Raw genomic sequence first — 15,982 nt, 5'->3', positions numbered from 1 at the left:
AAAATAGTATTCACATCCCAAAGTCTGTACTCCAATGCATGTTAAACTGTTCAGCCAAACTTATCCTCTTGTGTATATCGTCTTCTCACCAATCTGGTTTCAAACGTTCACAGAGGCTAGTAACTAGACTACTATAAACAAAATTAAAATGGATGGTGTGATGTTAGTATTCAAAGAGTGCCTATGAATCAGATTTACTAATAATCAATTTGGTAAAAGTGGTTGCAAATTCCACACTGACTTACCACATCGATTTTGAGAACCGGTTTATGTACCAATTTGTAGGAAGTCACCATCTAAGCTGCCCAACTCGTTGTGGGTAACAATCCAATCTACCTCATTAAGGCACATGAGGTTGGTCGCAAATTGCAACCCACCACAAACAGCAACAATCACAGGGATGGTGGCCTGCTTGTGCCCGCAGATCACCATGTCTTTGATTGCTTTTCAATTAAGAAGTTCTTTTTAAATGCAGGGCTTTTTCCTAAAAGGAAAAGGGGAAGTGTTAACAAAAAAATAAATAAAAAATGTACAAACATTTTTATAAGTAAAAATTGATCTCATCGGCCAAAGCCTACTCTTAAAATGTGTTTTTAACAATGACATAGGGTAGGGGGACCCATAGAGAAGCCTTTTTGTTTGCAAATGATTTACCACTACCTTTCAGTAGATGGTAAAATATAGCATTTTGCCACCAGATTTCAGTCGCAAAATATTAATGCATCCCACTGTGAGTCACGGTTTGAAAGATACACTCTAAATACCCCCCTTCCAAAGAGTGATACAGTATGTAGTCACAAACCCAATTTGCATTTCAGTGATGTGCTACTGAATTGCAGTTTGGAGATGATACATACTTAAAGGCCGTTCTGCAGTCTAAAAAGGCCCATTTTCATAAAACGGATCCTTTGCAACTGCAAAACGCCTTAGAACATCTGGTCATAAGAAAGTTCACGTTAGCAAGGAGGTCATTTTTTTCTCATGCTAAGTTGTGTCCCTTGTTGTATCGTATGCGAGCAGCTGTCCAAGCAGTTTAGGAACCGTTCAACCCTCTAGTAACTATGTTGCAATGAACTGCCTGCCCAAATTGCATATCATGCTCATATGCAGCATCCAACGAGCAGTGCTTTGCGGGGGCAGTGTTGCCCAAGTGGCCAACGTGCACATTCTCCCTTGAATGGAACGCTTCTTTGAAAATTCATGGATTATATGTTGTAATTAGAGAGCGTCTTTAATTCTACTGGAATGAGATCTCAAAAAAGTAAAAGGACAGCTGATTTCCTAATTAAATTGAAACTGCGCGACCTTTCGTTATAAATGAAGTCTATACGCAGAGAGCTATCTTATCTCTAGGATATAGGGCTGAGAAGCAGAAACAGAATTTAGATAAATGATCCTCACTACAAATGAGAAAAACTCATTAACGTGGAGCAACAAGTAATTTATTTACTTAATCTGGCTGTCCACATTCCTCACTAATGCAAGGTGGTTGCCTAATAGGGAGGAGTTGTGTTGCAAAGATTAGACTCAGGTCTTCATGACCAGCTAGAACAAATGACTGGAGTAGTTGGTATAATTCTGCCTTTTGTAGAACCTGGCAATTATTTTGTCAGTGACGTCCAAAAACACATTTTACGCAATAACGGGGCTAGGGCTTTGGGTTTAGCGTCAGGATCATAAGATCAGGAGACTTAAATGTAACCTCTTCACCTCTGGTCACATCCTGTGATTTTATAGGTAGTTCAAATATGCTCCTGCTCTAAATGTGAAGCATTGGTGGCGATGTAGTCTAAGTGTCTATACTATGACAGGGGCTTCAGTCAAGGTCGAACTGAACTTGTGCTTAGAAAAAAGAAGTGTTCTTGGTTCTCTGAAAAGTGATTTTGATGGTCTGAAAACTCCTATGGAAGAAAGTTCTAAGGACGTATTGAGCAAAATCAATTGTAAAAAAGAATTGCAATCAATGTGCATTAAATCTCTGATGGAATAGCTGGTATGTCAGAGCTTTTCAGGGGTGGGGTTTAAGGACAGGGAGAAGAGAGCGGCAGCAGTAACAGACACAGACCCCGGGCCTCCGGATGCAGCCCTGATCACAGTGGCATGGTCTGTGTAGGGCAGGGGTCTTCAAACTGGGGGAGTGGACCGACCCTAGGCGGGCCTCAAGTGAACCCAGGGGGGTGCCAGGCTCAGGCCAAAAGAAGCATTACACAGATAACAGTGTTTTGTTTTAGGCAGAAACATGCTATTGCATTTTAAAAAAGGTAACAGTACTTAACTGCAATGTTTAAATAAGTCTCGACATATTTAAACATTGCCATCTTTGTAAAATATTTGCGAAAAATTCTGAGGGGGGCCCAATGATTTTTATTTTTCAACTGGGGGGCATTAAAAAGTTTGGAGACCACTGCAGTAGGGTCAGAAGAAGGGAGAATTAAGTGGGTAGTCAATAAAGTTTACTTTTAGGCTCTACAAATAACCTCTTGGCACTAGTGGTAAAAAGGCAAGGGTATCTCACCACCACTACTGTGAATGCCAAGGGCGATTGGTGTTCTGTGGTATTTCACTCCAAATCACTACTGTATAATTCATGGTTTTGCCTGTAATGAAGTGCCTAGACGCTTTCATGGTCGGGTGCCCCAGCGAGCACATTGCGGCATGGCAGGGATGAGGCAGTGATGTATACTCACGTTCGGAGCAGTATTCGCCCCTCCAGCCAGCCAGGCACAGGCGGTTCCCTTCTTCGTCGCAGCTGTAGTGTCCGAAGGTGTCATCCCGGGGCCGGCAGTAGTCGGAACAGCTGTCTCCATAGTAGTGCTCATCACACAACACGTGATAAGAATAGCGCAGCTCACTCTGCTCCCCAAGGTGCACGTCCTGTGACCAGTCCTCGCCCACAGCCAGGCGCCGCCGCGTGGCTAGGCGGCTGAGCAAGTTATCACTGTTTTCTGGAGGTCAGAGGAAACGACATTCAGGTTAGACAGGCACCTCGGAAACTCTCACGACGACGGCCGTTCATTTACGCCTCACATGCTAGCATGCAACAAAAAAGCGGAGCACATGCCCATTTAAACTTTCAGAAGCCAATCAATTGACCGATAAAGTCGGGCATGGATCCCTTTTCAGTCATAGTATGTACCCTACCTTTTATCTGACTAAACAAATAAGGCATGTTTTTGTTTCTTAACCCCTTTTATGTCTATGGTGTGACCCAAGGCTTGACTCCTTGTTCTAGGCACCCTCTATCGTATGAGCTAATAAATAGGTTGATCCCAATCTTTCCACCGGAAGAGCTGAGGCAAGACTACATCTTTTGCAGTGCTGTGTGAGATGGAACAATGTGATCAGACAACTCCAACCGCCCAGCAAATCTCCTCAAAAAACTCTTTACAAGCTGCCATGTAGTATTGGCCATACAGAATGACTGTATTCTGTATGAAAAAACATCTAGCACTCCAAAGTTTTCTTAAGAACAAAATACAGATTTCAATAGGTATTTTTATGTTCACATAAAGCAATATTGTAAGGGAGCACAAGAAATCTATTTATGGAAATCTACTTCTATGGGGAAAATCTATGAAAAAAATCTAAACTCAAAACCACTGCACAAAATATCCATACATGGCTATAAGTTCACAAAAAATGTTTACATTTTCGCTGCCCAGATCAGCAGACGTTTGGTTGTGAGAGTGATAAGCAGTTCGTTGAGTTAAGGACTTGTATACCTACAGGGGGCCTGGAAGGAGACAGGAGTCACTGTTGTTGGTCAGTTCCTGGACTGAGTAAACTTCCATCAACTATGGTTCTGTCTATCGTAATATCCTTGTAGCATGCACAGCATCTTACACTTGGCACTTGTGGCTCGATTTCTGTTATTATTTAGGGATCTACTTTCTTGTTCCTCTGGTCTTCTGCTTGGTCTGTGGCTGGCAGCGATGACCTTCTTATGGAGAATAAGGTGGGATCACACATACAGGTTTGACAGGGCCCCGTGAAATTCTTTAATCAGGAGAGTACATTTTTAGCCTCTGCAGAAGATGTTATTGCTATTGACCTTATCAGTGGTTATAGCTATGCCACGTCAGTACCATATCAGTGGGTGAAATACCACGTCATAGAATTATTCAAATCCTTCCCAATTTTGGGAAAGACATAGCTGATAGAACACTCTCTTTATTACTCATCTCATACCTTAAGCAAAGACAAATTGCACTTGTTTTGTTGTATATTTGATTTTGGCAGCGATGTGAACTTGAAGCACCTGCTACCAAACAGCTATGATGACTGGGAGGCAACGCCTCCTCCTGCCTTTGGTCTGCTTATAGAGGCACTAGAACCTCAGCCTACTCATAAATGGAAAAGCGTGATCATAACGTTTCTACCACAAGGCACTCAGTATTTCCAGTACAATCACACTTTGATGCTTCTCTCAGTAATACAAGCGATACCACTATAGGACCCAATGTGATGGGGATTAACATGTAGAAAATTGTACTTCTGCGCCATCCAGAAATACAGGGGTGTTTTCTAAGGACACATTATTCCTATTGTGACCCAAAGGTTTGACACATGGAAACCCATGCAGTATTAACACACAAAGCAAAACTGGAGAACTCTTAATTCTAATTTAAATAGAAACTCCTGTCCTGCCCTCGCACATCAAATGTATGTGGCATTCCTATTGACTGGGTGGATCAGCACGGAGTATCTCCGTGTGAGATGGCAGTCAAACAAAGAATGCCCATCATTGCTTGAATGGGTCAAAAAATGAGTGTTCACAATCGACTGAGTGTGACAACCAGCAGTGTCCTTCATTGGTGTGGCATTAAATAATGAGAGAGTTCAATTAAATGATAGGGTGCATTAAATAGTGCCCACCAATGGCTGTAGCCTCAACAAAATTGCCCAGAAGTTACCTGGTATACCAAATATGCCCATTATCAGTTAAGTGTTAAAAAAATGAGTATTGAGTGGGTCAACAAAGAGTGCCCTAAGTTTGATTGTGTTAACCAAGGGAACTTAATAAATGTACCAATAATTAATGTTCCGCAGCAGTTGGGTGCCCATCTCTGTCTATTGGTGGTGAATGTAGACAACAATGAGTGCCCATCAGCAGACGAGTGTACCAACAATGTGTACTTATTAGGGGTTATAAGTGTCAACAAAGTGCCAACTGGTCACTGTGCTAACAAAAGTACCTATTTGTGTTTGGCAGCTCTAATAAAAGGTATGCATTGTTGGTTGGGTATAATATCAAAGAGTATCAGTCAGTAAGGGCTAGCCATCAGTGCATAGGTGCGCCAACAAAAAAAGACATAATTTAAGGTGGGTGTGAAATATTCTTTCGGTCATACGACTGCATGAGAATAACCCATTAGTTGGAAGTGCTAATATAACTCGGCAAAATGTCTGGAAACATGTGCACGCAGACCTCTCAAGATTTGGAAGTGGGAATATATAATGATCCCCCCCAAGGCAAGGAATTTCAGCACTCCAGACCTTTTCTAGGTGGAACACTGGCTGCCACACAGCCTTGCTATACATATTTTGAAAAAATAAGCATATTCCTACTAGACACATTTTTTAACAGAAGAGTGATGGCTTCTTGGGTGCCACGTGTCAGGTTGATGGATATTCCCTGGCCTCAGTGACTATGGCTATGTCGCGCAAAATCTTGAGAGAAACTGCATCAGTTGTGTCAATATAGAAACATACCACAAGTTCCGACAGTGCGTAAATGTATCTAAACAAAGCACACCCTACTGCCACCCAGCCTATGCACCCTTCTTACTGTAATATGCTTTGTATTTGTATTTGGGCACTGATTATACCTAAATATGTCTGCAAAGAAAGACCCCTGTGGGGTTTTGAGGAACCTAAAGTCACTTACCAGTAGAAGCCTCGGCGTTATTTGTGTTCCAGGACTCAATGATGAGGGAGAAAGTACCCTGAAATGCACAAAGGCTTATACTTTAGGATCCTGCAAACTGAAATACATAGAATCACTTCTAGTCCCATAACGTACCGATATACCCCAGCACTATGTATACAGCAAAACACATCAGTTTGTCAACTCTGTTAAAGTTATGTTACTTACCATAGTATCAGGAAATATCTTAATCAGATAGAATCAATTTAATAACTAAAAGGTTTGGCGTCCCTCCTCCTCTTCTATTCTTCAAAGTCATGAGACGAACCTGATATTTTCTGTCACCTTATCACATTTGGTACACCCCATAACTGTCCTTTATTTGTAGGCTCAGACCTATTCTTATACAGATCTCATTTTCTCTTCAACTTTTATTGTTCAGCTGCATTGAACAAACAGAATCCAGCAGCGCAACTGTGAATGGCAAAAGGTTGGTTAACTGAAGAATCTGATTGAATGAAATAACTTATCAGACTGTGGTGCTTATAGTATCATGTCACTGATTTGGCCAAACCTTTTGGCAAAGAATAACTAGTAGATGAACAGGTGAGAGATGCCAGCATCTTAGCAGCAATCCAGGTAGGGTAGATTTCTGATAGCTGAAGCAATTGGCATTGAAGGAATGTATAGTCTACAGGGGGCAGACGGAGGAGACTATGTGGCAACCAGCAGGCTGATGAGGGGTGGCTGCCATGCCTAGGGAAAAGAAAGGCACTTTTTGTATTGTGTGACAGTGTTCCTAGCTAGACAGGGGGTCAATAGCCGATAAAGGAACCCACAGTGTTGTAACAAAGACCCCAGCAGTGTGCGGGGCTCCCCTCAGCACAGGATACTGTGCACGGGTGGCAGTCCCCTGACTGGGTCTATGGGGAAAGGGCCACCCCACAGGTACTTTACACGGAGGGCCTCTTTCAGTTTTCTTGCACCACTGGGAAGCCAAAGCATTGCTGAATGACCACATGTGAGCAACATCACGGGGTGAAGCTCATCTCTTCAGACTCCATCTTCATGTCTAGGCTACTAAAAAGGTTTTCAGCAGAAAATCTGCGACAATTTCTAAAGAATACTTCTTAAAGACCGTTCTCTAAAAAAAACATGTAAAGCTGCAGAGAGGCATAATGTGTAACCATTTCTCTCAAAACTCTATTGGGAGGTGCCGTAGCCTCAGTATTACATTTATGAAGCCTTTAGTCACCATCACCAGAGCTGAGTGATCGTATCATAAAAAGGGTTCCTGGTTCAGGCACAACAGATTCCAAGTACCAGGACACGTACTTCCCTGTTAGTATAATAAAAGGATGAAAACCAGGTCATGGGATAGGATTGAAGGGGCCAAAGACAGCGATCAGAGGGAAACATGGGCATTTCATTCTAAATCATCTTAAAGTTTCTTATGGGAGAGTAAAAAATGTGCATGAAAACCATAGAAAGTCCAAGGGATATGTGATTCCAATTACCATGGGGCGAATATTTTAAATGACAGTCGACTGTGGCCTTTCTGTTGTTTGCTACCACAATCCTAGCTCACTGTCCTAAATGAAACATGGGAACTGTGTTTCTTACTCTTAATGTGAAGATTACCTAGTCTTCCTCTACGACGCCCATCATAATATATTAGGAAACATGTAAGGATCGTAAGAGAAATAGCATAAGGTGTACTGAATATAATTGCCCCTTTTGAGAAATTTCTTCTAACAGTTGAGGAAGCACCTTTAGAAAACTTGGAATTGCTCGAAATGGCGAACAGTTCTATTTTTGGACATCTATCCAATGAGTGAAAGGTTTAATTCCCATCACAGTGGACCACGGTGAAACTCACTATAAATATCTGCAACCACTTTGTATTTTCTAATAAAACTGACTGTGACAGGGGCTATATGAGAAATAACATCCAGCATGTGTACTACAATGGAATCCTCAGAAAGACTGTCAATTACTAGAAATAACCCGGGAGCCATTGTTCTGTGGATTGGGATTAGCTATCAAACTCGGACTCAGAGCGTAAAAGACAAGCTACTTTCCGGTAGCAATAGTGTACAACCATTAACAATAATGAAACTTATTATCATAAGTCATAAAATGGATGGGGGCCCTGTGTTTTGCCCAGCTGTGTCTATGACGAGATTACCACCGTGTCATATGTCTGTGATGAAGATCTGTCCCCCTCAGTAATGATATAGGACACCCGATGTCTCTGTGCTAGGAAGAATCACTGGTGAAAAGGAATCATGGGTAAATCTCTCCAATTCAACCCAAACAAAGAGAGACTGCTGTTTGCTGGATGAGTGCACGTATTTTGAAAAAATGATGTGGCAAACCAATTTCATTTCCAGGGTTGAGTGCACTAGGAATACAGTTAATAAGAACTGGATCTGCTCCCAGAAGGCTGCACTTTTTCTCCAGCCTTGGCAACGTCTAACTATTACTGCGGTAGAGTTACAATGATGCTGAAAAGATGTGAGTAAAAAAATCGATGCACGAGTGAATGTTAAAAGAATTACCACTAAAAATAACTACTGGCAAGTTTCTTAGGCCTTGCTTAAACTCTCTGCCTTCAAGGGTTTATGACAGCTTCAGTTTCTCAGTTTATTCCCATGCGCCACTACTGTGATCATATTACCCCCCCACCGCTACTACCAATGCTTCCTCTATTGGGGTTTAAAGGGACAGTCCTCACTTAACCATTATGGAGCTGCAGGTTAACAGGACGCCACAGCTCACGCAGCTCCAGTAACCTGCTTCCTCTGTCCCTAGTGACAGTGAGTGAGGAAAAGCCTCCGGGCCACAGTGGAAACGAGCGAGCCCATGTGGGACATTTCAGCTTAAGATATTGGGCACCTTAGCTGATGGGCTTCCTTGTGTTCACATCTACATGGAAATTCGGTTTGGAGTGCTTTTCTTGGGTGGGTAAGTGGGGGAGACATATTTTCACACTTTTTTCGGCCTTTTATGCTTAGAAATGCAGCAGAAGAGTTACTTTTTGCGTTCACTGAGGTTATACTCATTTCCCTTAGCTATCAGTCTACCTTGTAAAGTTATGTCTTTTTTATTCGATAATTTGAAGAATAGCAAATGGAATTAGTCTGTGATTCTAGCTCGCTGGGTTTGGGTAAGCATGCAGGAGATACCGAACAGATCTAATACTTGCACAACCACAAGGGGGTGGATTAGCTTGGGCAAGGCTCCCAGTACCACCAGGTTGAAGTCGATAAAAGTCCACCTGGACAAAAATTGTGTGATGTCTTTCACTAAAGATTACTGGTAAAGTCGCAAACACTCCCTTCAAAGATAATGAATGCTTTTATGCTGACATTTTCTGGGAAGGGACACCTGTCAAAAGGTTCTTTTTAATCTTCTGCTTGCTTACAATTCACAGAGTCACGAAAGATTTACAGGAATTCACTATCTTGTGCTCTACTAGTGTCAGGGACCTGTAGGTTGAATATATTCTCGGTTGACTCTTCCTCCCACACTATCAATATCACATGCTTTACTAACCGCTCCCTAACCAGTACTTGTATTTCACCCCACAATCACTGCCCATCAACCTGTACAGGCGCTTCATCGCACAACCAATACTGACCTTTCATCGGACAGAAGGCACTGAGGCCTCATTACACTTTCAATACTGATGCGTCAACAGCCAAGAAGGAAGCCTAAACCCACATCTAAAGCCGTCACACTGATGCACACCTAAGAAGGCATTTTCAACCCACACTAAGGCCTGTGCTTATACTTAACAATCAATGCTCTTCGGTCAACATACGCTAAATGCTGGCTACCTCTCATTAACTAGATCAAGAAGCTTTTCTCTATGCCAAAATTTGACTTTCATTTATCCCCAACCCGCTGGAAATCACTGCCACCTTGCCACGGAAAGGAAACAGCTTAACAAAGCTGTTAAGACAAAAAGCAGTACCGAGGTCATCCATGTCCTCTTACCCCATCCCACCATGCACGCCTACTTCAGCTGTTGTCAAAAGCGAGAGTCTGGTGGCTTGGGCCTTGTCTGGGGATAGTGTTGAACTACCATGAACAATTGTGTTTTCAGAGTAGGAAAGGGATGCAGTGGAGGACCGTTTATGGGTGTGTGTGGGATTGATAGCAAACTGTCAGCTATGCTGTGCATCACTGGGGCTTCATCACCTGCCAGTGAAACAGGCATCTGACAAACTGCTTTCTATCGCCAGAAGATGGCTGACATCCAGCAAGAAGAAGATTTTTCCAATGGGCGCAGGTGTCCCATTATGGAAAGCAACAATGCTGTGGGTTCATGGTAAGAGGGAAGACAGCGCTGGTGAGGAACCTGCAAACCCAGTTCTTATCAGTGGAGTTTCCTCATGGCATGCATTGGTAAATACAATTAGTTTGTCTCTGGTAAAAATGACTAGGTAAACTAACATTCTGTTTTTCCATAAAGAATAGCTGGATCACCCAAGGTTCTGTTTTCATCTTAACATGTAGATGCACTGTTATTTTAAAGACACGCAGCATGGCTTGTCCAAATATCACACAAAGATTCACGAGACCTGTGTGATATTTGCTTACTGCATTCATGGTTCCGATCCAGCATTAGTTAATCAAGCAGTATACCTTCACTGTCTTCCAACTCCAACGTCCTGATATTGCTGAAAGTTCATTTGAGTGTCACAAAAGTACTGAATGTATTAGTTTAATTTCCATGCAGCAGGGTTGCAAGAGAGAAGGGGAAACGTGCTTTAGAGAGTTTGATTCTGTAGTACTACCTTTCGTTCAGAGTCTTATCTCTCTGCACCGTCGGTTCCCCAGCCCAGCATGTCACAAATATTGTTATCAGGAAACTTGTCACCACTAATCAATGAAACTACTCTTCATCTGCACTTAGGCCCTCATTCCAATTCTGGCGGGCGGCGGAGGCCGCCCGCCAGAATTCACCCCTCCAAAATACCTCTTACGGGGGCCCCTGCAGTGCCCATGCCATTGGCAGGGGCACTGCAGGGGCCCCCAGGGGCCCCACGACAATCCCTACAGCCATCCTGTTCCTGGCGGGCGAGCCGCCAGGAACAGGATGGCGGTAGGGATTGTCAGAATCCCCTCGGCGGCGCAGCGAGCTGCGCCGCCTTGGAGGATTCTAAGGGGCAGTGGAAAACCGGCGGGAGACCGCCGGTTTTCCCTTTCTGACCGCGGCCAAAGCGCCGCGGTCAGAATGCCCCACGGGGCACCGCCAGGCTGTCGGCGGTGCTCCCGCCTACAGCGGCCCTGGCGGTGTTACACCGCCAGGGTCGTAATGAGGGCCTTAGTGTGTCCATCCCTCGCAAATTTTCTGTGTCTGTAAAGCTACTAATTGCAACCCAAAACCTCTCATCAGGAAGTGCAGATTGTTCCCAAAAGACAGGGGGACCGCAATTCAGGCCAAGAACCATGACGGCTTATTTTGTCGAAGGATGCTTTCGACAAATAACATGTAATGTAACGCTTCCCCTGTGTGTCCATCTACCAGTGATGGACACACATTAACCAGGACTCTTTGTTATAGTGCAGCATAGAAACCAGGCTTCTCCCTTGCTCACTCAACCCATGATGTCTCATTGGCTATTCTATACCTGCGGTCTACACAAAACAAGTTCCTTACCATTAAGCACACTTTTAAATATTCATTCTTGGGTGGTACGTGGTAGTAAGACCAAAGAGATACTTTCCCGATCATTTGGTTATGGGAAACATCTGTAAAACATTCCTCCTCTGCTAACTACCCATAGCGCCAAGCCACAGCATCTTTCTTGGCCTTACTACTGTTGCCTCATCAATGCTTTTATGAGGAGCTCCTAGAAGTAGCTAAAGCCAGGTTCAGGAGCTGAAGTCCAGTGAGGCTCAGATTTATCATCGTGCCATCCATGACTGAGCTTAAGTCACTGGTTCCTAAAGAACTATCATACTGACATTTAAGCTGTGGGATTCCACTGAACACCCCATCACATGGAACACTGCCCTTTCAACTCAACCCTAGGCCCCTCCTTTAACACTCAATTCAGTGCAATTCTCTGCCTTGTACGAACGCCTTACATGTTACCTCTTTTCCAAAGATGAGCCTTCATATAATAGACAACCCATGTTCTCGGGTTTTCCAAACCACACAAATATACCCTGATAGTAACTGGTCATAATGTGGGGTACACGGAAAAGAGAACGAGGCTCAGAAGAAGCAGGAGCATTGAACATCAGTTGGTGGAAGAGGGTTGGCATTAATGGTTATCATATCCCATTGGTGCTCCTTTACTTCAAACAAGGCGCAAGCCGTTAACCCTACATCCAAAGACATGGTATCACATGGCCGCAAATGTTTCACTATTAAACCACACCCAATAATGTTTTTCCCATGGTCCCAAGTTGCTCCTCCACTCATGCCTAACGCCCAACAAAGCTTCCCCTCCCAACACTAAAATTAACAACTCTTTCCTACTACAACCAGTCCTGCCCCCTCCTCCTCAAACCTAATGATGTCCTTGCATCCCAAACCAAGATAAACCAAATCCTTGCAGTGCAGGGTTTTGGTTAATTTGGATAGGGGTGTAGGGCTCACACCCAAATGCTGGCCCTTCAACAGACACCCAATTCTGCCCCTTTACTTGTAAATTCAGTGTTGTCCCTGTAAGCTGCATCTTTGGTACCTACAAAGTTGTACTTTACATTAACCACTGAACATATTTTTCCCTCTGACCCTAAACCCAGATATCCAGCAACACCAAGTCCCATATTTATACTTTTTTTAGCGCCGCATTTGCATCATTGTTTGATGCAAAAGCGGCGTAAACTTAGTATTTTGTAAGTTTGTGCCACTTTTGCGTCAAACAATAACGCAAATGCGGCGCTAAAAAAGTATAAATACGGTCCCAGGCATCCAGAACATATTGACATGACTATTCCACCCTTTTCAGATGACCCTGTCTAGAACTGACACTCGCCTTACTGTTGGAAACAGCCACTTACTCACCAGGTTGGCTACCCCGCTTCCAAATATCTTTTTCTGTTGATTTTTCCACAACCTTAAATTTCACTGAAAACCATGGAGAATCTACCATCGCCAGAGTGAAGCTGTGTAGGACGGCACGCAGCCACCAGCCAGCTGTGCCACAAACCCTTGGATGGGGTGGTTATGTGAGACTTATCACTGGGGGTACAACTAAAATGGGGGGGCAATGATTATAACTTCTTTTCATTATGAGTCACAAACAGGAGAAAAGTATAATGAAATTTCCTAGAGAACAAACATGTTGCACATTATTTTCACAATCACAGAAACATGCACCCAGCTGCATTAGACAAGGATTCCATGAGTTTGAAAACTGGTTTCACATGTAATGCCAGAACAATGTTCAGATATCAAGGAATATGTGTTCGCCTGATAGGGAGAATGTTATTCAGAAATCTATTCAAATGTCTGGGTTGGAAACAAAGAAGCTGGAAATTTGGCTGGACGTAGAGTAGGACTCACGGGACAGATTTTTCGAAAATCCCATGGATGGAATGTATTCAAACTTGTGCAAACAAGATAAAACAACAGTGCAGACCACCAAGGAACTGAGCAACCACTTTTGTCGGTCTGTCATCTGGTAAAGTATCCTCTGACTTCCTTGAAGTCTACTACATTATCAGCAGGGCCACTGAAGTTATGCGATTCTGCGCCCGTAGCTTTTATTTTTTTTTGCTTAATTATGGATTTGCCACATTTGCCATATAATCCACCATCCGCTGTATAATCTGCAGATATTTAAAAAATTGTTCCTAGCTCAAACGGATCATAAGCTACTAAAAATGTGGCATCAAGATTGAGCATAGTGGAAGGCACTTCACAAATGTTAACTGGTAATCTTTCAGTTGCTTATTTCTGTATTCCGTTGTAACTGGTATTAGTGGGTTGAAATCTTTACCCAGACAGTATCGCCATGTGTAAAAATCACTAAATAATTTAGTAATACTATCAAAAAAATGTGCTGAATTATGCCACATAATTTGCCTTATCTTGTTACGTAATTAGGTGTTCCTTGTTGCATAATTTGGTACTCAACTGCCACATAATTTTGGTGGCCCCGATTATGAGTCAGGTTCAAGTGCATGATAGCTAATTATACAAGACGAGGCTTTGAAGATCTTGTCAATGGGTAGGGGCTATCAGAGTGAATTAATTATTTCTGATCTTTAGATGGATTACTTACTAGACACTCTGGTAATTTATACAGTTCCATCCCACCCTAGTTGATTAATATAATGTTCAACCTAGAAAGCCCTTGCTGATAGCCCTTTGTATTGTGCCTAGTGACAACCAGTAAATATAAGACATATCCTAGGGACTAAACATCCTCTAGGAGTCTGTGACATCCGGGTTCCATTTCTTTGGGATGTTAAGGAGACTGATGAATCTGGCTGCTTCCACTATTAGATGGATGGTGATGGGAGATCCTGCTGTGTGGGGACTGCTTCAAGACCGTTTTGGAGCCACCATCTAAGAATCTAAGAGTAGCTGAGTGCCACTCTCTGCTTTTGTATGCCAAATCCAATTTCTATTGGGGTTTAAAAGATCTACTAGAACATGTGCGAACAACTTCTTAGCTGCCTGAGTGTCCGCACTCCAAGTGAACTCTGAAAAACTCACACGACCCACTTGGATGAAGATCTGAGGAGTTGACACCTCTTTGGTGGAGAAAGAAATGTACCACAAAGGATAGAATAGGAAAGATGAATGCAAGTGCACCACTAATGATCAGGTTTGCTCTAACCATGAGCGTGGTTGTCATTGTCAACTACCAGTTAGTCAACCCAGAATCAAAGTTAGGAAACTTAAAGGACTCACCTGTAAAGGATGGGATGATGAAATAGTTGTGAGTCAGAGGATCCACCGAAGATCAGTTTCACAACATAAAAGTGATTGCTTATTATTAATCAACATATGGTTACACATCAAATAGACATGAACACATACTTATTGAATCATGTGTCAACCCATGGTCTCTGTCACATTCTCTCCTTCCATGGTTTCTTGGCTACCTCATAGCATCAGCTATGTAAGGGGCCATTCACCTAGAGGTAATCTGCTTAGTGATAGCCAAGATCTTTGAATCTTCCATGTATCCCACAAACAGTTCAGTCCATGTATATTTCTGCTGTTTGTGTAATGTACCTGAAGGTTCAGTAGATGTATTAATGTAATTTAGAGATGTTTGGTAGAAATTAAGCCTTAATACAAAATGCAATGCTACCACTGGAAGAAACCATTTAGAAAAGTAAGATTAGAAGCTCAGTGATGCTAGAAGCCAGGGAGAAAGCTTTCAAAGATGCTGTCTTCCACACCAAAAATTGCAAAATATGGGATACCAAAGTATCATCCACTAACATAAGCAATTATGGCCCACTGAACTTGGTATAACAAGATGGTATCTCATATTTAATGCCTGTATTAAATGAAGATGAAATAATAATAACATTTAATTTCTTTAGATAGGTCCATGCTTAGGAGTGAAGCATCAAGACAGACCTTAAATATGTTGCTGTTACTGCTCCTATCACCTACTGAAATAATTCATTCCAGTATACAGGAATCTGTATCTCGTATCACATGTGCATGTGCTAGGTCGATTCAACCATCTAGAAAATATATTAGTTAACCCTGAAACTCAGGAGCCAGGCAGTCTGTCTGGTGGAATGAACATTCTGAGTGGCTGGGTCTGGGGTTCACATCAACCGCAGTGATGGAACTCAGCCTGAGAGAAAAAGATCTGTGTAAAAGGCTTCTCCAGTCCATCCCAAAGCAATGAGGACCATCAGTCAGGAAAAACAACAAACTCTGAAGGACAGAAGTGATTAGAAAAATCAGCAAAAGCAAGCAGATAAAGGCAATCCCTAGCTGACTTTCAGAGTAACTGCAGGGGTATTTTTCTCAGAAACTCCCTGGAAAAGGACAGAAGATATTCAGTGTTAGTTGCAGGCAGTAACAGGTCCAGCTAAAAGACACCTCCTTTGGTAAAATTCCAAAGCAAATATTTACAAAAGTTTATTTTTTTTAATGAAGGTTATTTAGAGGAT

General features: G+C 42.6%; 1 protein-coding gene across 1 annotated transcript in view; it reads right to left on the bottom strand.

Moving 5' to 3' along the window:
• The window catches only part of LOC138259321 (delta-like protein C), a 46,794-nt gene that overhangs the window by 14,353 nt on the left and 16,459 nt on the right, over positions 1–15,982 (bottom strand). The window contains exons 3-4 of the mRNA XM_069206954.1: positions 5,888–5,945; positions 2,688–2,945 (exon numbers count right to left, since the gene is read on the bottom strand). Of these exons, the coding sequence (XP_069063055.1) occupies positions 2,688–2,945; positions 5,888–5,945 (316 nt within the window). The remainder of the gene's footprint in view (positions 1–2,687; positions 2,946–5,887; positions 5,946–15,982) is intronic.

This window comes from Pleurodeles waltl, chromosome 9 (genome assembly GCF_031143425.1).
Source record: "Pleurodeles waltl isolate 20211129_DDA chromosome 9, aPleWal1.hap1.20221129, whole genome shotgun sequence".
Classification (NCBI taxonomy): domain Eukaryota; kingdom Metazoa; phylum Chordata; class Amphibia; order Caudata; family Salamandridae; genus Pleurodeles; species Pleurodeles waltl.
The sequence above is the reverse complement of the archived record's forward strand: the minus strand, read 5'-3'. Positions and strand labels throughout refer to the sequence as shown.